Here is a 27,982-nt window from a genome sequence, read left to right as displayed (position 1 = left end):
CAACATTCAAAGTCGCTTCCTGAAGACCTGGTCAGTGAGCATGCATCTGGATCTGTTTGCTCAAAGGCTATTATGGTAAGGTTAGGCTACAGAGGCGCTTCTAGACGGTAATGCGCAGGACTAGCTCCAGGTTTCTTTTTTTCGTGGTTTTTGGACAACTGAGTACCACTGGAATCTCCCTTTGAGGTTATTTTAAAGCCCTGGTTCCTCCCAACACGCCGCCCAAATTGACCCTGATGAACAAAGTATTGAACTGCTGCTTGAATGCAATGCTGCTGACGTCAATAAAGTTTCCCTTTTAGAACACCTAAGGTTCAGAACGACCTGGCCTACCTGTTGCACTTCCATGCACTTTGCTATTCTAGGTGTCCCTCTCTGAATGAAAGGAGCTGTGAGTTGTGCAGAGTCCAGGCAGCCTCCTCTTGGAGGACGGGTCATCCTGCTGCTGCTTTGCATAGGGAACAGTTGACGGCTCCTGTCCTATCCAAGGTTAAAGCAGATATGGGGCAATGGGGAGATAAGAACAACATGGTGGGCAGCCCTTTCTGTGGCTATTTGTTTTACAGGCTCTTGCAAGTGCCCTGGTGAAATGGATTTATTTCCGAAGATACACATATTGAATTGTCGAGGAAACATTTTTTTCTCTCCAGCTTAAATTGGGCACCCTCACATGCAGTGTAATGGAGTGGGGGGGGGGAGGGAGAGGACTTCTGGGTCTCGCAATGAATTGTTGCAGCATGGAGTGTTGCAGTTTAGTGGTCCAGGCAGCCAGCCATGCCTTTTTTTCCAAGCTATTCCATTCCATTCTTCCTCTACATCCTGGTTTTCCATTCCTTCCCATAACAGCATTCCATGGCAATTGAGCAGCCTCAGTCCTCGTTGGGCTATTTTTTGCGACTTCCAGCCCAACCTCCTTGGGGATTCCCCCCCCCCCCTATTTTTCTTGTACTTCTGCCAACCTTGGGGCTCCTTTAAGCTTACCCTCCTGTGCTTGGATGGTGCAGTCTTGGCTACATAACGGTTCGACACTCACCTCTCGGCACTGGAAACAGGAGGAGCAATGAGGCTGATGACCTGTAACTCGAGGCACGGATTTTGCCTGCATTGGCACGGCCCCTTTCAACTTGTAGAATGCTTTTAAAAAGCCAACCAAACCAGTGACAATACAATGTGGCAGCGAGTTCCACAGCTTAACTATCCCTTGGACTAAGTGCTAATTGCATGGGTCTGTGTGGGGAGGTGTCTGCCCTGAACCTGCTGTCAGTCGAATCGATAACAGGTAACACTCCTCCCCACATGCCTCAAAATTTTATAAACCTCTATTCTACCTTTCTGGGACCGATGGGAGCTGTAGCCCAAATGTCCAGAGGGCACCGGGATGGCAAAGGCAGCTCTTCCCTCTTCTCCACGTTAACGTAGGGAAAGTGTTGCTGTTCTGCTCAGGGCCCTGCTTTCAGGCTTCCCATAGTCATGTGGCTGGCCTCTGAGAGAACAGGATATGGGACTAGGTGGGACCCCTTTAACCTGATCGGTCAGGGATCTTCTTCTCTAAGCTAAAAAGCCCCCCAGCGCTTTGGGCCTTTTCTGAAGGTGCCCATAACCTCTTGATTCACCATTTTCCCCTGCCTCGGCTCAAACTGTCTCCATGTGGTTCATCAAGCTTATCTTATGCCCTAGCATTTTTCGCAGTTCCAGTTTCTACAACTGACACGACACCAGACTCAGTTCAATTTCGTTTTTTCTTTTCAAAGTCCCGTTTTACAAAACAGCACACCCCCCAAATTCCACCCCACCCCACCCCAGCATAAATCAAAACACCAGTAGTTTTAATATATCGTCTCCCAGCAGGGTTAAGAAGGTCCAGAGTCCTCCCCTCCCTATGTCAGCCTCAAGGCTTCCCCTTCATGTCTTTGGAGCCAGTAGCTGTTCCGCGCAGGATGCAGTTCCCTTGGTTAGCTCTAAAGGGCACTGTCTCTCGACAGGAGCGTGGTCAAAATGGAGACACCGTCCCCCTCACGGCGTGTGTGTTGGGGGGGCAACATGGCCAGCTTAAGCTGTTGGGGGCCCCTCACAACAAGGTGGCCTGCTCGAACCGCTCATCCCCCGGCTTCCGGCCAGAGCCCAGCTTCTGGCGGCGTTGCTGAGTGGCCTCCCGGCGCCGGCGGTAAGCCAGAAATTCTTCGCGCAGGGCGGCACAGCGCTCCTCAGGGCTGGGCAAGGGCACCGGGGAGCTGGACCCATCTAAGGCACCCACTGACTGGGAGTTCGAGGGCGAGCCGCTGCTTTCGCTGGAGGTCTTTGAGCCTGTGGAAAGGAGGGGGTGGGAGAGTGGTCAGAGGGTGCAAGGCAAGAACAAGCTCTCTCCAAGCGGGACGGATATATGGCAGGGGAATGAACCTTAAGCAATGTAAGCACACCCCAAGTCACCAACACAGATGCTGAGTCGTAGAGGATCTGCTGTGTGTGCGGAAGGCCTCGGGTTCAATCCATGACATCTCCAGGTAAGAGCTCCCACCCTGGGCTGAGATTTTGGACAGGTGCTGCCAGTTAGTGTTGCCAATGCTGAGCTAGATGGGTTTGACTCAGCAGAAGGCAGCTTCCTATGTTCCTACTCTGTTAATGGAGAAGGGCTGTAGCTCAGTGGCAGAGCGCTGGCTTTGCATGTAGAAGCATCTCCAGGTAGGGCTGGGAATGCCCACCCCCTGAAACCCTGCAAAGATGGTGCCAGTCTTTGCTGACAATATGTAAAGCACCTGGCTTCCTACAAAGAATTCTGGGAATTGTAATTTACCCCTCACTGGGGTGCAATTTCCACCATGCTGAACCCCCCCCCCCACAGTGGACAGGATTCTGTTGGGGAAGATGTGTGCTTTAAATGTATGGTGTGTGGATAATACTCCTTTCCCGTCCAAGAGGATCCAACGGTCAGTCCAGAGCCAAAGGAACATCACAGAGAAGCTGCCACCTGCAGTTCAGTGGTTTGCCACATGGGGCAGCTGTCCACAAATCACTCGCTCTGGACATAAATCTCTCCTTCTGGACACTATGAGAGCTAGTAACCTGGCTGTGCTTTAATGAAGGTTGGGGTGCTGAGGAGGCCTGGTAATGCATGTTGTACACCTCTGCATACTTAGCATAAGCCTTCCTGTGGGCTCCGATGAGCCACCATGAAACAAGGACACCTTTCCTATGGCTTGGTGTCTGTGGCAGCAGAGGGAGGCTGATATTAAGATTCCAGCCCATTACAACCTGCCCCACATTAAAATTCTGAACCAAGATGAGCTAAATTCAAAAGCCTGTTCTGCCGTTTTCTACTGAAATAATGCATGCATCTACTTAACGTTGTGCGCATGTATATATCTATATATATCTGCTTCTGCTCATCTGTGGCCTCCTTCCCCACAACTCCCCCCCAATGCTTACTCTGCTTCTCCAACTCCTGTGCCGCGATGGTGGAGACCGGCCTTTTGGGGTTCCCACTCCTATAAAGCTGCAGTGCATCCAGCAGGTCAGACTCCAGGGCGAACTCAGAGTCCCATTCATAGTTCTCGTCCACAGATGTGTTCCTCCTGGAAGCGATAAAAGGGGAGTTAGATACGGTGTGTGTGTGTGAGGAAACATGGAGGCCGAAAAGGCTAAGACTGAGAGAGCGTGAGATCCTCTCCACCAGGCTGTTTGCAGTGCTGACTGGTGGGGTGGAAAGCAGGGAGCCCAACAGGAAGAAGACAGAGCCAATGGCAGGCAGAACCAGCTCAAGTCTAGTTCCATCCTACCCTCCTTGTCTGTTGAATTCTATAAAGGCAACACTGAGGATGGCAGTGACAGCCACTGGACAGACTGCTAAAAGTAAAAAAAAGGCAGGCAGATGGTGGAGGGCAAAGTGAGGTCGGTAGGGCAGTGCCTGCCCCATTCTATAAATTTACTCATATATTGCGTTTTCTGCAAGTAAATCTGTACTCCAAGCAGTGCACGCAAAAATAGTAGCAGTACAGTCACAATACATTGTAAGACATGTAACATTACTGCAATGTAACACTAATAAGAAGTAATCAACAATTAACAGTTCATTTAACATACACAAACATTTACGTAAACATACAGCTTACCAATAGGACAAGTTAAAAGTATCCATAAGCAATGCTTCCAAATCGATCCCCCTCCACTCCTGTTTGGGTCTTTTTTTTCTTTTACATTTTATTTATTGATTCCCCCCCCAAAAAACCTTTACAGATTTTAACATAGACCATAAATTACTTTATTCATCGACTTACCATCTGCCACTTCCATGGTTTCCAGATTTACTCTTAAATGATTCATATTTCACGTATAACATTCAATATATCCATTTTGACGTATTTATTTTAATGATTAATGCTGTTGCTCCTATTTCACGTCTTGCTGTTCTAGTTTGTTTGGAACTTTTTCTGCTTCCACAGTTTACCAGCGTCTGTTTAAAGGAGCATCTCCTCCCACCCCACTTCACGGACAGAATGGCAGAGATATGGGGGTAGGCTTATATATTGCAAAGATCCATGGAATACGGGTGGACTCAGACAGTGCACAGAGCAGCCCCCATTATGACAGGAGAGCGGGCACAGGGTTGGGGAACCCCAGGTCTTGGGGCAGAATGTGGCCCCCCAGGCCTCTCTATCTGGCCCTCAGAACTCTCCCCATGCCGCTTCCTTCACCGGCTTTGCTTTGCACCCTCCTTGGGTGCTTTTGCCTGGACGCATTGTCCTTGAACTCCGATAATGCCTCTTGCTGGTTTGGATGCAGGGCAAAGACGAGTGTGCAAGCATGTGCAGAAAGGTAATCGAAAAGAAACTGGCTACAAATGTAAATTCTATACCTGTTGCTCCGTTCCCCTTCCCCTCTGGCTTCACCCAATCCAGGTATGTGGCCCTAGGAAAGGTGCTTAGAAGGGAATGCAACTCTTGGACTGAAACAGGTTCCCCAACCCTGTAATACCAGGTGAGTCCAATTCTCCAGATGGCCCTGGACTGGCAGCTGCTCTCCAGAGTCTCAGGTACAGGTAATGGCAAAGACTCTGATTTTCTGATTTTTTTTAACCTGTTGCCTTCTGCATGCCAAGCAGGTGCTCCACCACTGAGCTATGTTCTCCCTTAGAACACAGGAAGGTGTCTCGGTCCAGCTCAGATTCTTTGCTCCTGTAACCCAGTATTGTTTACTCTGACTGGCTGTTTCTCAAATTACCTGCTGCTCCTTGAACCTTTGTAATCAGATATAGCAGGGATTGAACTGGGGACCTTCTGCCTGCAGAGTATAGGTGCTCCACCACCAAAGCATGGTCCCTCCCCCCTCCTGTATTGCAAAGGACCTTTGGGTGGTACAATGTGTCCCTGCGTGGAGACGTCTTGCACCCTGACCAACCTCCAGGTTTCAAACGGTTGGGCTCAATTATGAAAAGTTAAATTTAAAAGAATGCACAACTTGGGAAATACTTTGGAAGCTTTAAAAAGAGCAAAATTAACACGGAAAGGATGTTTAGAAGGGAGGCTCCATCCTGTGGACACTGAGAGTATGGCAGGTGTGTGTCCTGCCTCCTCACATCCTGTTCTGCTTGCCTGCTAAAGCTGGAGAGCCTAAGAAGATAGGAAGCTGCCCTATACCAAGTCTCAGTATTGTCTACACTGATTGGCAGCAGCTCTCTGGGGTTGGAGACAGGAGCTGAAGAACCTAGGGGTTGAACCTGGAGCCTTCTGCCTGCAAGGCAGATGTCCTACCAGTTAGCAGCGTCCTTTCTCCACCAGCAGCTTTTTCACTGGGGTCAGAATTTTGTTTGCATTGGGCTCCTGTTATGATTTTTTTTGCAGTCTCTGTGCCCACTTAGGGTTGCAGAATTAAGACCCCGAGAGGGCTCTAAGTGTGGAAAGGAAGGAAAAATTCCTACCACGGCTGCTTTCTCATGTGGGGTTTGTTGCATTAGTTTTAGTGGTTATAACCTCTTGAAATCCCATTTATTCCTCACTCCAGCTTTTGCAATTTCATCTGGCTTCCAGGTCTCAATGCACAGTCGTAATGGCTAGAAACTTTTTAATTTGCTAGACATGTTTCACCCTGGCTCATCCTTTGCAAGGTGCTTACTTGAGGCCCCCAAGCACTCTTCCAACCCACCAGAGCCTCCAGGGAAAACTGCAGGCCTAGTTCACCTCTGCTCCCTTGCCTGCCCTCTTGGTCTCACCTTTTACTGATGGCAACCACCGAAGGGTCCTTTTTGAGCCTGCATTCTTCTCCTGTGGAGCTGCTTTGCCAGCCGGTCATTTCTGCAAAGGGGGAACTGAGGTAGCTGCCCGCCAGCGATGGCGCCAGCGAGGGAGGTCTCAGGAAGGACACGCTGCCTCGGCCGCTGCTCTGGCTGGTTAGACTGCCCCTCGGCAGTTTCTCGGCGGGCGGCCCTGCCAGGGCAACGGCGATGGGCGACTTGTGTCTCTCAGGGGGCAGAGACTCTGGGAGCTCCTCCGCTGCGTGGAGCCAGTGAGGCTCTGAGGGGATGGCTGTGTAGGCAAGCTCTGCCTGCCTGCTGTCCATGGGGGGCTGAGGGGGCGACAGCACCTCCAACCAAGGCCCTGGTTCCTTGGGCGAGGGCGTTTCCGAAAAGGAACTGAGGTAACTCGGGCAAACCAAGGTCCCAGGAAAGGCAGCCTTAGCCGGGCCTGTGTTGGCGTGAGGGAGCCTGAGGAGAGATTTGGCCAAGGCCTGTACCTGAGCAGGGTCTAGATTGGCTTGCGTGTCCATGTAGGCTGGACACACGGTTTTGTCCTCATCCCCCAACCCAGTGAGTTCAGTGCTGCCCAGAGCCTCATGGAGGGCTGGTTTGGAAGGTTGCTCCTCTTCCTCTTCTTCTTCTTCCTCCTCCTCCTCCTCCTCCTCTTCTTCCTCTGGAGGCCAGTCACCATCCACATTCATCTCCTTGAAAAAGGGGAGACTCAAGTACTGCAGAATCCCACTTTGGGCTGAGGTATTTGCATGGGCTTGGCTGATCGGGGGCTTACAGCAGGTTGGCGAGGAAGGGGGTGGCGAGGAAGACAAGGCGACAGTGGCGGGCCCATCCACATGCCCCTCGAGGCTCTGGGTGGTGGTCTGGGTGCGCTGCTTGGTAGCCCCGTATGGCATGGTCGCCACGGGGCTGATGTTGACAATGCACAAGGGCTCGGCCTCCTCCGTTGGGCTGCTGCTGCTGTAGTCGAAGTAGCGTCCCTGGCGGTAGCCGGAGGCCTTGGCTTCGCGGCGGGAGCGGCTGGCGCTCTTGGGCCTCAGGGGGACGCTTTTCTGCCAGACGGGCTCTTCAGGCCTAGGGGGGGAGTAGACCTGCAGGTAAGGCTCCAGCTGGCCCAGGCTGCTCTCCGAAGAAGCCAGGGACAGGGAATAGCGTTCCAGCATGGCCGCCAAGCGTTCCTGAGGCGGCGCTTCGCTCTGCACCACAAAGCGGCCGTCGGGCCCGCGGCAGATGCGCTCCAGGGGTAGCGGCTCCCCGACGTGGCTCTCGTAGAGGGTGTATCTGGAGTTGTTCCTCGCATTGCCGCTGGTAATGTTGAGGCCTAAGCTGGTGCTGGCTTTCTCCCCCCACAGCAGGGAGCGGCGAAGGCTCTGATACGGGGAGGCCTGGAATTTCATCTTCACAACGCTGTCTGGGCTAGCAGTGCCTGTAGAATTTCTGGAGTGGGGAGAAGCCCCAAAATATATTTATATTGGTCAGCTGGCAAGAGATTAGGCCCAGTTTCCCACCAGCCCCAGGGTTCCCTAAAAGCTGTCAAGAACAGACACCACCCTGCCCAAGAGGGATGACGGCCAGCCTTGCAGAGATCGAGCTGCGCAAGGCAGAAGGCACTCTGCGGCAAGCAACAGGACTTGTGGCCAAAAAGGTGCTCAAGGTGAGAGCCAAAACACAAACTCAGGAACACCATGTGGTCCGCTGTACCACTTTTTGTAGCTGCACTGAGAAAACTAGCATGCTAAAGGAAGATGAGGCTCTATAACTTCTCCCTGACAAGGCAGGTATGACTTTTTTTTAAAATAAAAAAGCAGAAAGTGTATTTCAATAAGTGATTGTTTATACCAGCTCCCCAAATGCATGTGAACATACAAACTTCTAAGGGCCTTTCATCAATTTCACCCAGATAAAAATGTCTTTCTTGATCCCAAATATGGCAATTGGACAGAATTTGAAAGGGAGCTTGAGAAACCTCTGGTGATAACTCGTGGGGTGAATGAGGGACTCTACACTTGGCATCAGACATGGACAAAATGCTATTGCTGCAGATGATTCTATAAGCCAAAAAAGCATTTAGGCCTATGCTCATGTGGTACCAGGTGCAACATTCAGCTTACTGAGAATCGGTGTTCTCAATTATTATTATTTTTAAGATGGGTTTCAAGTCCGTAGCATTGCTAAGTCTGTGTGTGGGGAAATGCCTGGCAAAATTTTGGAACCCAGATTGCCATTTTGTGCTTTGCACAGCAACCTCGCTATGACCAGCAAATAAGTCCAGATCATGCAGATTTTTTTTTAATGACAGAATTTTGCAAAATGCGTACTTATCCAGTTCCTACAGGCCACAGGATTCGGCTTTGAAGGTCACAGAACTTCTGTGCTTTTGCATTTGTGAGTGTTGGGATTCACAGAACACACACGCAGTGTGTATATGACTAGGATTGTGGTTAAGAAGATTCCCACCAAAGGCAGCTGCACCATGCGCTTTCACAGTTCAGATTACAGTGCCGGGACTAGATAATAGTAATGATCAGACATATTGCAGCTCATCTGGTGGCTATGGAATGTGGACAAAAATTTAAACTGATGCAACTGGACTCTTAATAATTTGTTTTTATTATTTTGATTGGTTTGTTATCAGTTCTGTTTCAACCTGAATACCACTCACTGGAAACAACAGTGGGAGAAGGCTATGGCATTCACGTCCGGCTTGCCTAATGTTGGAAGCTGCTTTATGTTGAGTCAGAATATTGGCCATCAGAGTCACTCTTGTCTATATGGACTGGCAGTGGCTCTCCAGGTTTTCAGATGGGGAGTTTCTCCCAGCCCTACCTGGAGATGCCAGGGATTGAACCTGGGACTTTGTACCCGCAAGGCGGATGCTCCACCACCGAGTTATAAGCCTTGCCTGTTGTGGGACTCTGTTTTTGCCGTCCTGTGGAGCCCTGCTGTAGCATTTCCCTTTCCCACCCCACTAGATGCTTCCTCCCTCTCCCCCTGGCTGTGGCCTGCAAAACAGAGGATGGGCTGAGCAGAAGCAACAGGGGAAGGAGCTGCAGGGTTGGCATGAGTGGGAGCAGGAAGTGATGTCATGCGATGGCGTGACTTACTGTGAAGGCAGAAGCTTCTTGTTGGGGGAGAAGACGGTTGGTGGATCTGGAAGGTCACGAGAACATAAAGGGGAAATCACACGGAGAGCAACTCAAAAAACAAAAAAGAAGTGACAATGAAAGGGGACGGGACGACTGCCACGTCACGGCCAACAGACAGATGCACGCACACACATGCCCGTGTCAGCTTCAAACTTGCCCTGACCCCCACTCCCTTCCAGCTTCGGTTCCAAGGACCACTTCCCTGTCCAGCTCAGAAAACAAGCAGGATTTTCTTTTTCCTCCTCCTCCTTTTTTAAAAAATGCAGTCCCTTGCAGCTTGCAAGCAACTCTAGTCATGCAGCGGCACAAATTGTGAGAGGGGAGAACTGCACATCTTCTGTGGTCACAGACATCAGCATCGGGCATAGAATTCAACCCTCTTGAGGATCCCAGCTACTACTTAAGACACCAAGTTTCTAGTCTTTAAGGATGCAAAGACTGAAAGGGTGTGTGTATGTGTGTGTGGCACGCCCCCCCTCAGGTGCTGAGAAGGGATTTAATGTGGCCAGGAGTGGGTTTAGATGTTGCATGTGTTACTCCTCTCCCCACTGTCCCCCTTGGAAAAACAGCAGACTGAATTACCTAGGAAAGAAAGCCAACGAAGGCAATTTGCTTAATAGAGAATAGAGCGGAGAATCTACTTCCTCTTTTAGAATTTAAGTGACCTTGATGGCAAATTTTGCCCCCACCCTGGACAGGGTATTCTGTCCTAGCTAAAAGGTTAGAACAGAAATGTAGACCATCTTGCAAACTCTCCTGCAGCCTCTCCACCCCTGCATTCGCCTTGTTTCCTTGAGTTTTTGTCTGGCTGGAGTGTGTCCTTTACTCCTGATAATTCCTCTTGCTTGTCTGGATAGATGAGAGATGAGCAAGCAAGCACACACACACACAGAAACTAACCTTCTGCCCAAAGGTAAAATTGACATTTGTGGCTTTGTCCATTTTTTGCATCTGGTGCTGCCCCTGCCGCCCCCCCCCCCCCGGCATGTAGTGCCCGAAAAGTTGTCCAGAATGGATTGGAGCCATCGGGCTGAAGGTGGTTCCTCACCTCTGGGACAGACCCATGTAGAGAGAAATAAGTAAGTGGACTCATGCAATAGGCTGAGAAAACGTGCCACCTTGTCTCAGAACTCCTAAGGACAGCACAGTGAAAACTGGCTGGCGGCAGGTTCTGGATATTATCCAATGACAAAGTATGTCTGTATGAAAAGCGGAATTAACCTCCGCAACTCATTGCCCTGAGGCAGAAAACTTTGAAGAAAGAATTTTAGATTCATTCATGGAAGAGGAAGAGGTCTTTCGATGGCTTTCAGATGTGAAGTGTACATGGACCCTCCATGTTTGGAGGTAAGAAGATGACAAATATCAGACACTGGGGGCGAACAACTGGGGAGTGCTTTGGCAGCCAAGTCCCACTTGGGGACTTCCAGGACGCTTCCAGCTGATTTGGGGAGGTGCAGAATGCAACTGGTGTAGCTCAGACCTGGGCCTGCTTCCTTCGATCACTTCACTCCGATCTTGTGCCTTTCTCATCGGCAACCAGTTTGTGTCCAAGCCCAATTAGAAATGCTGTGTTTGGTCTTTGCAGTCTGATGGTGGGAACCTATGGCCCTCCAGACGTTGTAGACTACAACTCCCATGATCCCTGACAATTGGCAGTGCTGGCTGGGGCTGATGGGAGTTGGAGTACAGTTGGAAGGGACAGAGATTGCTCAGCTGTGCCTCAAAAGGTTTTTGGATGCAGTCTATCACCTCCCATGGAAAGCTACCTATGCACAGGTCCTCAGTGGTGGCCCTGTAGAATATCTCATCACCCTCTAAGCTGCAGCAACTGAGCACACAAGACGGGGCCTTTTTGGTGGTGGCACCCCGGCTTTGGAACTTTTTGCCCCTGGAGGTCCTTCTGGCCACCTCTCTGCCTTCAGGTGTTAGCTTCAAGTTCCCCTCATGCACTTTTGACCTGGGATATGACTCTTAGCATATAGTAAGCTTTTGGTGGACCATTGCTGTTGTTGTTTCCATTTGCAGCTTAAAAATAAATAAATCCATTGTATTTTTGTTTCTTATTGGTTGTGTGTATTTTTATATATAAAAAAAACCCATATTGCTAATGATTGCTAACTGCTTTGGGGGTCCCATGTGCAAACATAAAAAGTTGGGAGAGAAGAAAAAAATATTTTGATAAATAAATGTTTAAAAACTAGATCAGGTGAATTCCACCTCCAAGAAGCTGAAGGAGGACCTTAGCAACTGCTCTCAGGTGGGACAGGAAGGGGAGCTTGAATTGATTCTGTTTGGGATCTTGCTTAGCCTGCTTTTGCTGCTACGTCTTGTAACAAGGGCTGCCAACATGGCACTCATGGGTGCAGTGGTGCCCTTGAGGTCTTTCCCAGCTGCCTACACAGCTTCTGAACCCCTCCTGCTCACTGACAACCTTGGTCATGAAGTGATGAGGATGCTAGGGTTCCCCCCACTTTGAAAAGTATGCTTTGTCTCTTTCTGTTCCCCCCACTCTGACAAAGTATGCTTTGTCTCTTTCTGGGAAAAACTGCAGAGAGCTTCAGCAGAAAGTTGGAAGAGTGGCGCTCTGCCCCACTTGCTATTTCGGCTCTATGCGCTTTTATTTGGAAAAGCACAACCTGCATGAATGTGCTTTCTCTTTTTCTGTCTCTCAAGGGTGTGCCAATCTGGGGAAGGGGGAGAGAAGTGAATGGAAGGGCACGCACTCAAAAATCCAAATGTGCCCACAATGTTAAAAAAAAGGGTGGCGACCTCTATCCTATGAGTTGCTTTCCAGGCTTTAAAATAAATAAACGAAGAGATATTATTTTATGCTGCACTTTAAATAAATAATATTTTTTTAAAAAAGAAAATTCCTGGTAGATAGCAAACCAGGGTATCCACAATGAAAACTGCTAGAAGCAAACGCAAATGTGCCAAAACATAGCAGCTCTTAAAAAAATTAAGCCAGATGCTGTTGCCTGAATGGATTGTGCGAATCTGTGCACACTTTCTTATTCTGCATATTAAAAGTGTATCCTATAAATGCAATGGTGGGATCCTCAGAAGGCTGGATTCTGCACCAGACACCATTTTCTGCAACCACAGGGTCTTGACTGTTTGCCTCACAAAATCATCGGGTGGTATTCAATGCTAGTCCTACTCAGAGTAGACCCACTGAAGCTAATGGCCATGACTAACTTAGGCCTGTTCATTTCAGTGGTCTACTTTGAGTAGAACTTAGTTGAATGCAGCCTATGGAGTTGGGACAGTGGAGGTTGTGTAGACCAACCTTGTCCAGCTCAGTGCAGAATCTGCAGAGCAGGATGCAGTGACAGCATCCCTGACAAATGGCTGCTTGGCCTGCTGTCACCACCTGAGGCAGCCTGGCCCACCATCGAGTTTTATTGTAATGTCCAGTTAAAATCTGTGCCCTGCAATTTCTACCCACAAGCTCAGGGGTGGGGAATCTTTTCTGGCCAGTGGGCCCAATCCTTACCTCCCCACCCCTGCAGAGATGCAGCTAACCTGCCAATCACTTAGCATTGCTATGACAGCAGATGTGTTTTGAAGCCCCGATTATCAGGACTTAAAAGCGCAGTGTGGAGCTGTTTAAAAGCCCTTTTGCAAACAGCCCCACATTGCCCTTTAAAACTTCAGAAAACAGGTTTTCAAAAGGTTCAAGGAGCAGCACTGGGTGGGAGAAGTGGTTTCAATGGGACCAGCACAGAAATGATCAAAAGCTCACTTTAAGCTCCCAATTGTTCCTCTGACATCAGGTGCAAAATGGGCGGATGTTACTTGCTGCAAATGGTGCGGCAGACCAAGTTTGGCTAGCGGGCTGGAAGTTCCTTATCTCTGTTATTAGGTCTGGTCTCGCCCTCTGGGGCGACAGGAGAACATGTCTGCTCAAACTTTCTGCGCAACAGCTCCTTACCTTGCCTGCGTTTGCGGAGACGGGCAGCTCGCCTCTGGTTCATGATGCAAGCCGCCATTGTGCTGAAGATGACAGCTGTGCTGAGAAAGCAGACCCCGCCAATCACTCCTGCCAACACTGGCTGGGGCAGGAGCTCAGGGAGCTGGGTGCGGGAGGGATACACCTCCATGCCTGATGGGAAGACGGGGAATGTTACACTATCACAACGGCAAGGGTAGGAAGAAACCTCAACATGGAGGAAGAATCACTGTAGGAGCCCTGTTGCATCAGAACATAAGCACTTTTCTTTTTTAATTGCAAATTGACATGGAAATACTGGGAAAATGAGAAACCGAGAGATTCGCTCATCCCTTCTATTAATAAGAGTGACATTTTAAAGGAGCTTTGAACAGCTCCAGTGGCCTCCAGCAAAGTGAGCTAATCCTGAGGCTGCTGCAGGTTTTGCTGCCCCCTTTCTGGCCCTTACCTATTGTGGAGACATTGACCGTGTTGCTGGGGTCACTGATGTAGCTGCCAGCAAAGGCCACCAGGCGGAACTCATAGAAGGCGTCCTACAATGCGGCGGGGGGTGGGTAGGAGAGAAAGCAGGGGCACACTGTGAAAACCCTCTTATGGTCACTGTGGTCGTATTGTAAACCCTTCTCCCACTTAACAGCATCCGAAGGGGCATCATTTTGCTTAACTAGTTCCACTTTTTGACAGTCCCAAGGAAGGCAGGGAGCTATGCAGTGCCCTGAAGTCAATGGAAATCCCATCCAACTTGATCCCAGCTTTTGGTATTTTGACACACTTTCAAGCAGCACACGTTCTACTCATGTAAAAACACCAGGCAGGCCCCACAAATAGCCCAGTGATGCATTTTAAACAAAAGGACACATTCTACGCATGTAAAAACACGCAGATTCCCAGACCGTCTGCGGGCCGGATTTAGAAGACCATTGGGCTGGATCCGGCCCCCGAGCCTTAGTTTGCTTAAAGGTAAAGGGACCCCTGACCATTAGGTCCAGTCGTGGACGACTCTGGGGTTGTGGCGCTCATCTCGCTTTATTGGCAGAGGGAGCCGGCGTACAGCTTCCAAATCATGTGGCCAGCATGACTAAGCCGCTTCTGGCGAACCAGAGCAGCGCACGGAAACGCCGTTTACCTTCCCGCCGGAGCGGTACCTATTTATCTACTTGCACTTTGACGTGCTTTTGAACTGCTAGGTTGACAGGAGCTGGGACCGAGCAACGGGAGCTCAGCCCATCATGGGGATTCGAACCGCCGACCTTCTGATCGGCAAGTCCTAGGCTCTGTGGTTTAACCCACAGTGCCACCCGCTGCACACATGCACTAACCTTTCAAAACTGTATCTCTGACACCCTTCTAAACCCACCTTGATTAGCCCAGGCACCAGGAGCTGCGTCTCAGAGCTGGAAATGGATCCATCGAGAACCTCCCAGCCGCCCTGGTCTTGTCGCAGCTCCAGGGTGTAGCCTGTTAGAGCCACAGAGAATTGGAATGGGGGCTCCCACAGGAGGAGGACCCCCCGCGTGGTCTCGTTGGCCATCAGGGATTGAGGTGGGGATAGAAAAATCTGTGAGGTCGTAGATGAGGGGTTGGGCGGCATGGTGTTTGTTGGGAAACCTGAGAAGGAGGAGAAGAAAGAGAACGGGTGTTGAAACTGTGCATTGTTCCTTTAAGGGAATCGCTGATCAGAAGGAAAAGAGTCCTGTGCCTCTCACCTAGTGGCACGGTGGTGACGATCTCACTGAAGGGACCGCTACCCAGCTTGTTCTGGGCCAAAACGCTGAACTGGTAGCCGGTATCTGGCTGCAGATTCTCCACCAGGATGTAGGAGGCCCCAACAGGCACAGGCAGTGAAACCCAGTCATGGTGAGGGCGATTGAAGCGTTTCAACCTGTGTGGGGCACAGAAATGGAGGAGAGGCTGCAGTCATTGAGAAGAATCCAAACCAGAGACAGAAAAGCCCCTGTGGTTTCGAGCAGAAGGAACTCGTGAGCTCCTGGAAGAAGCATTCCAGTAACGTTTATATTTAATTAATCTATTCACCCCGTTTATCAGGCACCCGATAGATTACAAGAGTTGTCTGGGCAATGTATAAAAGCAAAAGCAACCTAGAAACCCATTGCAATAAAAGAAAATGGGAAAGCAGCAATTGAGACAACCATCACGGCATTGACAAAACTGATCTGTTGGAAGAGAGAGTAAATAAATGTTTCGTGGAGCTATAACAACTATATTAATTCCACATCATAAATGTAACTTAAAAGGCTTGTTTTTGTTTAAAAGTCTTTGGTACGCAAAAGACATTCAAACAGGGATCACTGCCCAATACTGTCAGTGTGCCTGGAATGACCTCCTATGGTAACCATGGAAGGTTTCAGTAAAAATTCCCTGAAAAACTACATAGTATATGAGAGGCAGTTTGCTGTTCCTGTTCCTGCACTGGCTTAGCCTCTCCTACGCTGAACACAAACAAACTAAACTTGCTCACATTTCTTTGGGTGCCAGGACAAGATGCCCTCCTTTCGGCTCTGAACAGAGGGGAGGTGGAAAGAGCATATATTTGTGAGGAAGTGTGATTGATATAGGTGCCTTTCCCCCCACTGAGAAAGCAGCTGATGGAGAGGGGGCATCCTTGCCCCCATCCTCTCCCCCCCCCAGCACTTTTGGGCACAGCAGCCATTTGGGGCCTAGCGCCCACAGCCTCCATTCCAAAATCCTAACCGAGGACTCACAGCGGCGTATACCAGATGCTGAACCTCTGGAAGTAGCCCCCGTCAAAGCCTGGCTCCCAGGTGATGTTGACAGCCTGTTGGAGAGGCAGCACTGAGACGTTGGCCACTGTGTGGGGGCTGGTGCCTAGAGTTCACGAGAGGGAACGAAAAGCAGAACTGAATTAGCTTGACAGGATTAGGATGAGGCTCAACGGGGTTTTGTGGGTGGTAAACTCCACAGCAGCAGCAGCAGAAGCTGCAGCAGCAGCAGCAGTTTTATCAACTAGTGCCCCCCCCAGCCCCTCCAACATTTGTTTTTGAGGATTAAACCAAGTGCACGGAAAGCTTCCTTATGGTACTCCATCCATCAAGCCTGGTAGTGTCTGTTCTAGCAGGTGGGGAAGGGTTTTTCCTATCACTTCTGACCCAATCCATTTTTAACTGGAGATGTCCAGGATTGAATCTGGACTCTTCTACATGCTCTACTACTAAGTTATAGTCCCTCCAGTAAAGGAAGCTGCCGATTACACTACATCTTGCCGAGTACTAGCTGCTCCGAGTGGCAGAAGCTCTCAAAGGTCTTGAGCAGACATCTTTACTCATTGCCTGCTACCCAATCTACCACAAATTTAACCGAGGACTGGCTTGTGATCTACCACAGAGTTATGGCAGTTTTCCCACCCTGCTCCAGATGCTTGCCGAGCAAACCATAGTTAGAACAAGCCAAGGTTTGTAAGGCAAAAACAAACTATGGGTTATGACCATTGTTTGTTGGAACAAACCACGGTTAAGCTGCTGGTCAAAGAAACCATGGTTAAGCCATACAAACCTTAGTGCCAGCAGGCAAACCAGGCCAATATGTGTATGCATACACACTGCCCTCCCATGAAAGTTGCAGCACACATCCCTTTTCGCTCAAAATAGTTCTTCAATGCATTTCTGTACAGTTTGCTTAATTTTGTTGTGCTCTGAATGAAGTACTCACCCAATACGTAGACAGTGGTTGCAGTGCTGATGCGGGCCACACCGTTGTTGGCGGCGCATTCCCATAAGCCATGCTGCTCCTTGGTCAGAGGGCGCAGGACCAAGCTGTTGTTCTTGTCTACCTGGGCATTGGCTAAGCCCTTGCTGCCCATCTGGGGGGGGGGGGATACCAGAGAGATGTTAGTAAGCTCTTCAAGACCCCAGGGGAAATCGGGGCTCTGCTAACTATACTATGGCTGAAGCCAGTTTAAATTGAAATGTTGCCAGTTACTTTTAAATTTCCTTCAAGTTCTCAAGTATATTGCAAGGGATTGGACTAGAAGATCCTTTGGGTCCCCTTACAACTCTATGATTCTACATACTAGTAGGTACAGTGGTGCCCCGCAAGACGAATGCCTCGCAAGACGAAAAACTCGCTAGACGAAAGGGTTTTGCGTTTTTTGAGTCGTTCCGCAAGACGAATTTCCCTATGGGCTTGCTTCGCAAGACGAAACGTCTTGCGAGTTCTTGCGAGTTTGTTTCCTTTTTCTTAAAGCCGCTAAGCCGTTAATAGTCGCTAAGCCGCTAATAGCCGTGCTTCGCAAGACGAAAAAACCACAAGATGAAGAGACTCGCGGAACGGATTAATTTCGTCTTGCGAGGCACCACTGTATAAACCAGGGGTCAGCAACCTTTTTCAGCAGGGGGCTGATCCACCATTCCCCAGACCATGTGGTGGGCCAAACTATTTTTTTTGGGGGGGGGGGAAAGAAATGAACAAATTCCTATGCCCCACAAATAACCCAGAGATGCATTTTAAACAAAAAGACACATTCTAACTCATGTAAAAACACTCTGATTCCTGGACCGCCCACGGGCCGGATTGAAAAGGCGATTGGGCTGCACCCGGCCCCCAGGCCTTAGGTTGCCTACCCCTGGTATAAACTGAGAAGGAATTTGAGCCTAGCTAAAAGGTGGAGCTCTGAGTAAACCAGCCAGACTTAACAGGGAAGCCTCTCAGCCTGCCTGTCGGCTCCTTCAGTCTCAGTGTTACCTCAGCAGAGAGGAGGGGGGGAGGAGGATGGGGACAAAACTAGAATAAAGTTGTCTCCGCCTCTCACTGGCTCTGGCTCTGCCTCCTGTTGGCCTCCCACCTGGCCGGTCCCAATGGGCAGCAGCCACCACCTGCTGGACAGCCTATCTAGGATCTACTTTGTTTATGCAGAGAGCCGCCTCACCTTTGTCCAAGAGATGATGGGCAGGGGGTCACCTCTGGCAGAGCAGGGGATGAGCAGTTCCCGCCCCACCTCCTGAAAATACTCCTCCTTGGGGCGCAGGCTGAACACAGGAGGGTCCTAGGCCGTAAAACACAACACATATTTGACATCCGAAACAGGCAAGGGTCGGCCACAGTGAACACAGGACGCTTGACTTGATGACCCAGCAGTCAAATCTCTTCTTATGCTCTAACACACACACACACACACACACACACACACACACGGCCGTCTCTGCTACTCGCCTTCAGGAGAACGCGCGTAGGTGCCGAGGAGCCAGCACTGCCGTAACTGTTGTATGGGGTGCAGGTGTAAACACCCACGGCATTGTCGTTGCTTGTGGCGATGACAATGGCACCATCGGGAGTTGTGGACCAACCTGGGAGCTAGGAGAGGGAGAGAGTTCTGTTCAGAAGAGAGTTATCCCCAAAGGCCTATGAGCCCAAAAAGGTGTGGTGGACGCTTCTGCCAAGTACCTTGCCTAACTCCAGCGGCTGCCCGTCTTTGGTCCAGTTGATGAAGAGCAGCGGAGGATTGGCCTTGTTGGGGCACCTGATGGTGCCTTGCATCCCTATTGGCAGGAGAGTCTCAGGGGGCATGTCGATGACTTGTGCTGGATCTGCAAAAGGCAGGGAGGACACGGCTTCAGACAGTGGGATGGCTAGTGGGAGAAAGTTAGAGGAGAGATGGGGCACAGCCAGGGCTGGGTTGCCTCTCCAATCAACTGCTGGGATGTCCCACTAGTACAGCAACCTGCACCTTGCACCAGCAGCCCTGCAAAACAACAGGATGTGGATAATGCTGCAAGATTATTCTTTCTATGGAGTCTGATCCAAGCCGAGGGGCAGGCAGAGCTGACAATTCTGGTTTCTTTCGGTTTCTCATTTTTCCGATCTTGTGATCGGTTCTCCACATTTCCATATCAGAGCATGATTATTATTTTTTAAATCGTCAGAATTTTAGTGCACATTTCCCCCCCAACATATGCACTTTTGCCTTTCACACACACTTTCACCAAAGCAATTTCCCCAAATATAATGCATGCTTGTATGTTGATTTCGCTAATGTATGCATTTATGCACACTTAACATGCATTTCTGTATGCATTACTTGGCTGGAGAACCGCGCCGTAAAATTTGAGGGAGTGCAGATTTTGAAGGATGGCTGCATTTCAATCCACATATTGTTTCAGAAAGTGCAAGGTCAGTAGGTTTGCCTTTAAATGCCATCAGAATTGCATTTCTGCTCCATCCCTGTCTGAGCCCCACCCAGCAGGCTGAACACTGAAGGTGCCTGTCTTCGTACTGTCTGCTTTTTCCACCACCCTTAGACTGTGTCTACCAGTTGGAGGTCTAGAATGATGGGAAGATGCCATGCTTACACAGAACTGTGAGAAACGCTGAGGCAGAAGGTGGTCTCCTTAGCCCATTGCTAGGAATACAGGTATATTGCCCCGAATCCTCTGGGACAGTTTTCTGTACCAAGAGGCTCCCGTCTACCAAGACGCGAATCCGGGACTGGAGATGGCTGAAGGAGGGGGAAGGAAAGAGAACTTAAAGAGAGCCGGAACGAAAAAAGTGCAACAGAATTGTATGTATTTAAGCACTTGCCTGGCTAGTGCATAGATATCTATATCTATGCATATCTAGTGTATAGATATCTATATCTATGAATGAGAGAGAATGGAGTCAAATACACACTATCTGAGTTCAAAGAAGAAGACCAAGTCTAATCAAGTGTACAAACAAATGTAACTGCCGCAATTATTACATATTTCTCCAAAATAATTCACATTGAGAGAATATAAATGAGTCTGAAAATGTCGATTCACATGTACCAAAACTTTCCACCATTATGCTGCCTAGTCTTCTGGGTTCTGCTTGTTCTTTTTAGGTGCATAAATGATGAGTGAGTTTCTCACAAATTGCCATCAATAATGCTTTTTTTTGTACCAGTTCTCTGAAGTAAGTGATGAAACATTCTTGTGAAATAACTAGGCATACTGCCAACTGTCAAACAAATAATTAGGGATTTCCAAACAAAACCAGCATTTCATCCATCATATAACAAACATAACTTGCAACACAAGACCACTCTGTCTCCCAGGATGGCGTTCATCTCTATATGCTCCCAAAGAGGACAAGCTTTAATTTAAGCCCTATGCTGTGCTCCCTTTCACTTTGCTGCCTGGAGCACCCTTTGGGAGGGAAATATTACATAAATAAAGGAAAGAATAGACCATCATTTGCGGAAGAGCCCAGTGAGCCATTCTGCTTCCCGCTCACACAAAACACTCACACCTGGAGTTTCCTACCTGAGGTGAAAAACATTTGTGTCCCCCTGGAACCAGCTATACGTGAGGTTGGCAGGGTAGGCCTCGGCTTGGCAGGCCAAGAAGGCATCTTGGGTGATGTTAACAGTGACGTTCTGTGGGGGCACCACAATTACCGGAGGCCCTGAGAGGAAGAAAGTGCCCGGAATGAGTGGCTAAGGCAGGGGCAAGGAACCTTTTCCATTTCCTTCTGCAAAACCTTGCTGGGGGGTGGCGGCGGCGGGAGACGCATGCCAGTTGTGGATACCGCCAGAGGTAAGCATGGAGACGTAATCAAATTTACCGTATTTTTTGCTCTATAAGACTCACTTTTTCCCTCCTAAAAAGTAAGGGGAAATGTGTGTGCGTCTTATGGAGTGAGTGCAACCCGCACAGCTATCCCAGAAGCCAGAACAGCAAGAGGGATCACTGCGTAGTGATCCCTCTTGCTGTTCTGGCTTCTCGGATTCAGAATATTTTTTTTCTTGTTTTCCTCCTCCAAAAACTAGGTGCGTCTTGTGGTCTGGTGCGTCTGATAGAGCGAAAAATACGGTACATTTTGCCTTTGTACAGTAGGCTAGTTTCTACACCAAACACACACACAAAAAACACACACCAGAGGTTCAAAGACACATCCCAAGCATTCAAAAACATCCAAGACTGGTGAGGGAATGTGGCTGGGGAAAAGTGCCAAGGGCCAGAAAGAGAAGACAAGGGAGCTACATTGAGCCCCTCTCCCTGAGTCTGAGGTTCCCCAAATCTAAGGACAGAAAGGCATTCCTCTCCCCCAAACCCTGCCAGTGATAAAATGTGGAACTATTGACTCCAAAATTATGCCAAGATTCCCTTTGGAAATCAGAGACATGCTTGACTCCCATAGCTGTGCACTTGTATCCGCCAGAAAGTCTGGATGGTAAACTGGGGGAGTGATCGTAGCTCGGTGGTAAAGCACATGCTTAGCACACACAAAGTTTCTGCTTTAATCCCTGGCATCTCCAGTTAAATGAAGGATCAGATAGCAGGGTTGTGCCTGATAGCAGCAGTCCTGGGCTAGCTCGGCAAATTTTGGCAAGGCACAAACTTCCTGTGCTCCAGGGAGGGAGAGCCCAGCTCAGTGGCAGAGCGCAGGACTGTGACATGCAGAGAAGGTTCCAGGTTTCATCCCTGGCATCTCCAATTTAAAGGATACAGTTGAAGGTGATGGGAAAGATTCTTTTTCTGCATGACACGCTAGGGAGTTGCTGCCAGCGAGAGCAGGACAATTTTGGGCTAGGTCAGGGGTGGGGAACCATTTTTCAACCGAAGGGCCACATTCACTTATGAGTAACCTTCCAGGGCCAGGCATACATCCCATCTCCATCCTGGCAAGCAAGTAGCATGCATACTACCCTCCAGCCAGGTAAAGATCACTGGAGGAGGCTGTAGAGGAGGACCAGCCAGGGGTGTGGCCTGGGAATGGGAGGAGATTGGGAAGAGTCTCCGGAGGGCCGCATTTGGCTCCCAGGACTGAGTTTCCCCTCCCCACCCCCCATGGGCTCTATGGACAGATAAGCTTGTACAGCAGCATCCTGTGTTAAAATGCTGCTTAACCCAGTTTGGGAAAGATGCTGCCCCTTCTCCTGTTTACCTTGCACCAACAGGCGGGTTGTGTGGGTGATGGCACCCTCTTCGCTGGTGGCGTGGCAGGTGTAGGCCCCAGCGCTGGCCCGCTCCACACCGGCAAAGACAAGGCTCCCATTCTTCACCTGGTGGGAAGCGCATCATTTAGGAAAGGCTTGGAGCAAGCAAGAAAAAACCCCTCCAGCATCTCCTCACCAAGAAATTGTACGGCCAACGAGGTGGTCAAGAAGACCTGGAAAATCAATTCCTCAATGAGTTTCTGTCAATTCCCTCAACTAGGGATGGGCAAATGTCTTCTCTCTGTTTTCCAGTCTTCAGTTCTCTAGATTTCCAGTATAGTTCATGATTTTTAAAAAAAGTCCTCATAAAAATTCATCACCATTTCAGTATGAATTTCTCTAAATATATCACCATCATTACTAATTTGACTTCATACCCACAGCGGGTCACATCAATTTAAACTTCAATACTGAAAACAGTTTAAATCAAACTGCACTCACAGAAATAGGGTATGCCCTGAAAATATATACCATAGGTCTCATAGGCCAAGATAAAGAGCGGTGTCTTTGGCATACGCATTCATATATGCAATTTTACCTAATATACACCTTTTGCAAAGCTTATTTTCCCTAACATTTATATTTCCTCAATATAATGCAGTTTTGTATGTTATCTTCACGGATATATGAATTTCCACACATACTTTACTCAAGTATATGCATTGTTTTTTTACACAATACTTAGCTGGAGAACTGGATTGCAAAAGTTGAGAAGGGCAAAATTCAAAGGATGGCTGTGCTTCAGAAAGTGTGACTTAAGCAGGTATGTCTTTAAATGAGAACAAAATCAAATTTCTCCCCATCCCTCTTATTAACTTGAGAACAGCAAGGACTAAGTATGTGAGCTTGTTCAGATCTCACCTGAGTTCACAGTGTGACTCTAGGAAAAAACACTGTCCTCTTGGTCTCAGCATTCTCACCTGAAATACGGGTTTTATACAGGGGTGCAAAACTTCTTCTTTTTTGCATGAGGGTCCAACTCCCATTTGGCTAATATCCTCCAGGGCTGCATGTCAGTGGGGGGCATGGATCAGTCTAAGTGGGATTTCCCACCCCCACCCTCCAAAAAACAACTGGGATATATTGGAAAAGGTCAGGGCTTGCTAGCACTCCAAACAGTAGCATACCACACTGCAAGGCTTTCTTGAAGAGAGCAAGTCAAATGCTTGTTTCCTTTGAGTGGCCAGCAGGGGTCAGCCAGACCTTAGGTATATTTGTTAGAGAACGGTCCTAAAATGAGCTTGACAATTAATTCAGTGCCTATGCGCCCACTAGGAAATCCATCCCTTAGGGTTTCTGAAACTAATTATTGGTTTTTTATTTCTCTGGGTGGGGAAGGCATGAAACTCCTCTTCAGAATAAACAGCACTGGAGAGTAAACTTAGACAGACAAGTCCTCAACTAGCTGCAAAGGCTCACTAGTTGCCCCTAAACAAATCACACAAAACAGCTTCCCATTCCGAGGCGGTGAAAGCTGGGGTGGGGTAGCTCAAACATTTTCAGGAGGGGACAGATTAAAGGGGGTTGGCTAACAGGTTTAACTGGCCTGCACTTCCTCAATGAGAAGGAACAAACAAAGGCAGGGGAATAAACTTGGGTGTTAATTACACCAGTGGTGGACCATAAACTAAGTAAGCAAAGAAGTGTAATAGCAAAGGTGCCCTATGATGAAAAAAAAATTTTAGCACAAGGAAGCTTGCGCCCTCCAGGTGTTGCTGACCTACAGTTCCCATCAGTCCCAGCAGGCTGATGGCCAAGACCCAGGAATGGTGGGAGTTGCAGTTCAAAGGTTCTTCACACCTGCTCTGAAAGCTTCACCAGGCACCCCTAACATAAGGGAGATGCTGGGTTTCAGGAGACATATGGGACTCACAGAGGAGGATGCTTTACGGATGGCAGTAACACGAATACTAGTACAGTGGTACCTTGGTTTGCAAACCATACGCTTTGGATTACAAACACATCAAACCCGGATGTGCGTGTCCCAATTTGCAAACTTTTTTTGCATTACAACCCGGGGGCGGGGGGGGCTTATGAACAAATTTTTTTTGGAGGCCCCATTGATGAAAGCGTGCCTTGGTTTACAACCTGTTCTGGTTTACAAACGGACCTCCGGAACTGATTATGGTTGTAAACCATAATCCACTGTAATTGTCATGGACTGGCTGGATGCAGAGGAATGGCGGGAGGTACCAGCTGGGGAACCCCGAAGGGAACCTCCAGGGTAAGAAGGCTCAGAGCCAGGGGGTGGTGGGACAATGCTGAGTGGGTCAGAGGGAGCAGACTGGGAGGAGAAGGTGTCAGAAGCTGAAGAGGCAACAGGGTTTAGTGAGCAGGAAGAGGCTGCGGCAGAGGGCAGTCCTGATTCAGAGGCAGAAGCAGAGGGGAGGTCAAGAAGCAGAGTGGAGGCAGGCTGCTGAAGAAGCCAGGGAATCTCCCCCTCCTGCAGCCAGCTCCCCTTCTTCCTGGTCTTCCAGAATGCACAGAAAAAGGAAGAGGGCGGGTCCTTGGAGAGCAGTGGGAAGGCGGGGGGCTTCAGTCCCTGAAACTCCCTCATTGGTGCAAGCACTGCTGGGAAGAGGTGCTGTGCTCACCAGGCCTGTGCTGGGTTTCTGGAATAAAGTGTTAACATCACTGACACCAGTGTTGTTGTTTTTAATTGTTGACCTACTCCTGACTCTGGCTCCTGACAATAATGTTCTCTTAAATACCTGGATTTGTTAAAACCCTAAGTTGTGAACCATAGAAACTGCTCATGTAGGGGAGGGAATCTGCCACCATTTTCAGCTCTCTGTAAGACCAGAAAACACTGGAGGTATTCTGAAAATGCATTTATTTAAACACCTTTTTAATCTTGTGCGTATGGAGCAGGGGGAAATCTCACCAAATCCAATAAATGTGAACACATTCATTTATTGCTGACATGTTATATCCTGCCCTTCAGTGTCAATGGCATTTCCAGGGCGGCTAACTGAGAACGAATACACTATTAAACAACTATAAAACGAAAATGAAAACAGCATATTCTCATTTGAGATTTGTAATCTGCACATTTTGAGGAGGGTTTTAAAGCAGAGTATTGGCTAAAATGGCTTAGGATGATGGGAGTGGAAGCCCAACAACACCTGAAGAGCCAGGATGAAGGAAGGGAGAAGGCAGGGCATCTAAAAGTATGTTCCAGGCAAACAGGGGAGGAAAGAGAGAATTGAAAGTCATTTAAAACAGGAGTCAAGAATGGGGCACTTCCAGAATATGCTTGATTACCATGAGGTCTAGAAACATACTCACGCCCCCTTTAAAAAAAAATAGTCACACTATTTCCAGTTCAAAGGCCAGGTTCCCAGCTTGTAAGATGATTGTGTCTACACACATTTCTAGACTAGGGGTTAGAGACTTATGGTCCTCCAGATGTTGTTTGATGGTCACTCTCATTCTCCCTGACCACTGGGCCATGCCAGCTGGGACTCTTGCAGGCCAACAACTTTTGGGGGGACCACAGGCTCCCGTCTCCTTTTCTTGACCAGAGTTCTTCAACTTCGGGTCTCCAGTTGTTGGCTTACAACTTACATCATCGCTAACCAATGGTTCAACCAGGCTGGGGGTTGTGGGAATTGTAGTCTAGACCAGGCATACCCAACCTGTGGCCCTCCAGATGTTTTGGCCTACAACTCCCATGATCCCTAGCTAACGGGACCAGTGGTCAGGGATGATGGGAATTGTAGTCCAAAACATCTGGAGGGCCGAAGGTTGGGGATGCCTGGTCTAGACCCTTGGTTCCTGGGCTACATGCACACGCCTTACCTGAACCTTGTCTCCACTTTCTATGGCTTGGTTGTCTCTCTTCCAAGTGACGACTGGCTGGGGGTTTCCCGCTGCAGAGCAGGTCAGCGTGAGAGACTTTTGGTCTTGCACTTCTATGAAAGCTGGCGGGGTCTCCTGGAAGGTGGGGGGAACTGCAAGACAGACCTTATGAGAACAGCACCCGAATAATCAGAAATGTTATTCTAAGATCACCAGATGAGCCCTGGCTAGATCAGGCTGAAGGCCTATCTAGTCCAGCATCCTGTTCTCACTGTAGCTGACCAAATGCCGATGGCAGTGTTTTTCAACCAGTGTCCTGTGGCACCCTGGGGTGCCCTGAATGATGGTCAGGGCAACACTGGCCCCCGTCCCTCTTTCCTTCCCTCCCTTCCCCTGATGCCCTCTTGCATCTCTGCCTCCCATAGGCTTGCACAGCTGTTTGTTGCAACAGTCCTGGCTACAAAGGTACCTGGTGAATGGTACCTTTGGGGTTGGCCAGGGGGTGCTTCTCAGGCCTCTGTGAGACAATGGGAGGAGGCACCTCTCTTTGGGGTGGGGGGGGCAGCTCAGAGACCAGGGGCGGCAGCCCAGAAGACTCCCAAGGAGAGGGGAGGAGAGGAGGCTGAGGGAACACTTCATAAGGGAGGGTGTTTGAAATGGGGTGAGAGGCTGTTGGCTCTGCAGGCAAGGGGTGTGACATAACTGGGCTCCTGAGCCGCACAGGGGTAATGCAGAAGGAATGTAGTTGGTCAAGGGAGCCGTGGACCCAAAAAGGTTGAAAACCTCTGGCCTATCGGATCCCCACAAGCAGCACCTGAGTACAACAGCAACCTACTGTTGTGCGGATTAAATGAAAGAACCATGTACACCACTTTGACCTCTTTGGGTGAAAGATCAAATGTCAAAATATGTTTAAAAGGTGCAGATTTTGGTAAAAAAAAACACTTGCTAGCACATTTTAAAAAGAAATATATATCCTCACTTAGGGATGGGCAAAACAAGTCAATTCTGGTTTCTCTCTGTTTCTCACTTTTTTGGTCATAATTTCAGTTCTCCACATTTCCACAACAGTTTGAGATTTTTTTAAAGAGACATTTTATCAGCATTCTAGTGTGATTTTCTCCTAATATACACTTTTCTTTTTTACACAATTTTGTCTAACATACAGATTTTTTTTGCAAAGAAATCTCACCTAATATTGCATTTTGGTGCACATTGCTTGGTTGGAAACCTGCATTTTAGAACTTGGGTAAGTGTGAATTGGGGATAGCTCAGCTGGTATAGCATGAGGCTCTTAATTTCAGAGTTGTGGGTTCGAGCCCCACATAGTGCAAAAGAATCCCGCATTGCAGGGGCCTGGACTAGATGACTCTTGTGATCTCCCTTCCAACTCTACGATTCTAAGGATGTCCTCCAGCCAAGGATTACAGGGCAGTTTATAGTATAAAAACACAAAAATATGTAACGTAATGACAAACAAAACAATACCTCTACCAGCCCCAACAATTTAAAATGTGATAAATTGTTTAATTGGCTAAAGGCCTGGGAGAAAAGGGATGTTTTATAAATCTTTGTGAAAATTAATCAGCATTTTCGTGCAAAACTCTCCCAATATATGCACTTTTGTGTGGAATTTTGCCTAACGTACACATTCTTGCAAGCAATTTCCCTGAATGTAATATATGTTTGAATTTTATTTTCACGATTATATGCATATTTATGCACTTTTTAATGCACTTTTGTACACGTTACTTGGCTGGCAAACCACCTTGGAAAATTGCACATTCCAAAATGCATGTTTGCATATTGGTTCTGGAAGTGCAAATTATATAGGTTTGCCTTTAAATGTCAGATGAATCAAATTCCTCCCCCATGCCTATCCTCCCCTGGTACCCCAGGTCTTATCCCCT

At 48.7% G+C, this 27,982-nt stretch overlaps 1 protein-coding gene and 1 long non-coding RNA gene across 2 annotated transcripts in view; one reads left to right on the top strand and one right to left on the bottom strand.

Annotated features, from left to right (window-relative positions):
* Positions 1 to 1,774: 1,774 nt before the first annotated feature.
* IGSF9 (immunoglobulin superfamily member 9) overlaps positions 1,775 to 27,982 on the bottom strand; it is a 61,268-nt gene continuing 35,060 nt past the window's right edge. The window contains exons 5-21 of the mRNA XM_080985760.1: positions 26,073 to 26,224; positions 22,220 to 22,337; positions 20,596 to 20,737; positions 19,663 to 19,808; positions 18,758 to 18,900; positions 18,527 to 18,667; positions 18,243 to 18,359; positions 17,027 to 17,177; positions 16,063 to 16,186; positions 15,046 to 15,221; positions 14,697 to 14,947; positions 13,788 to 13,872; positions 13,322 to 13,492; positions 9,343 to 9,388; positions 6,203 to 7,675; positions 3,424 to 3,569; positions 1,775 to 2,304 (exon numbers count right to left, since the gene is read on the bottom strand). Of these exons, the coding sequence (XP_080841886.1) occupies positions 2,069 to 2,304; positions 3,424 to 3,569; positions 6,203 to 7,675; positions 9,343 to 9,388; positions 13,322 to 13,492; positions 13,788 to 13,872; positions 14,697 to 14,947; positions 15,046 to 15,221; positions 16,063 to 16,186; positions 17,027 to 17,177; positions 18,243 to 18,359; positions 18,527 to 18,667; positions 18,758 to 18,900; positions 19,663 to 19,808; positions 20,596 to 20,737; positions 22,220 to 22,337; positions 26,073 to 26,224 (3,818 nt within the window). The 3' untranslated portion in view covers positions 1,775 to 2,068. The remainder of the gene's footprint in view (positions 2,305 to 3,423; positions 3,570 to 6,202; positions 7,676 to 9,342; positions 9,389 to 13,321; positions 13,493 to 13,787; positions 13,873 to 14,696; positions 14,948 to 15,045; positions 15,222 to 16,062; positions 16,187 to 17,026; positions 17,178 to 18,242; positions 18,360 to 18,526; positions 18,668 to 18,757; positions 18,901 to 19,662; positions 19,809 to 20,595; positions 20,738 to 22,219; positions 22,338 to 26,072; positions 26,225 to 27,982) is intronic.
* LOC308465687 overlaps positions 21,025 to 27,982 on the top strand; it is an 86,045-nt gene continuing 79,087 nt past the window's right edge. The window contains exon 1 of the long non-coding RNA XR_013980541.1: positions 21,025 to 21,118. This is a non-coding gene — a long non-coding RNA (uncharacterized lncRNA). The remainder of the gene's footprint in view (positions 21,119 to 27,982) is intronic.

Source organism: Podarcis pityusensis (genome assembly GCF_964106645.2).
Source record: "Podarcis pityusensis genome assembly, chromosome: 16".
NCBI classification, from domain to species: Eukaryota; Metazoa; Chordata; class Lepidosauria; order Squamata; family Lacertidae; genus Podarcis; species Podarcis pityusensis.
This window is presented reverse-complemented; position numbering and strand designations above follow the sequence as displayed.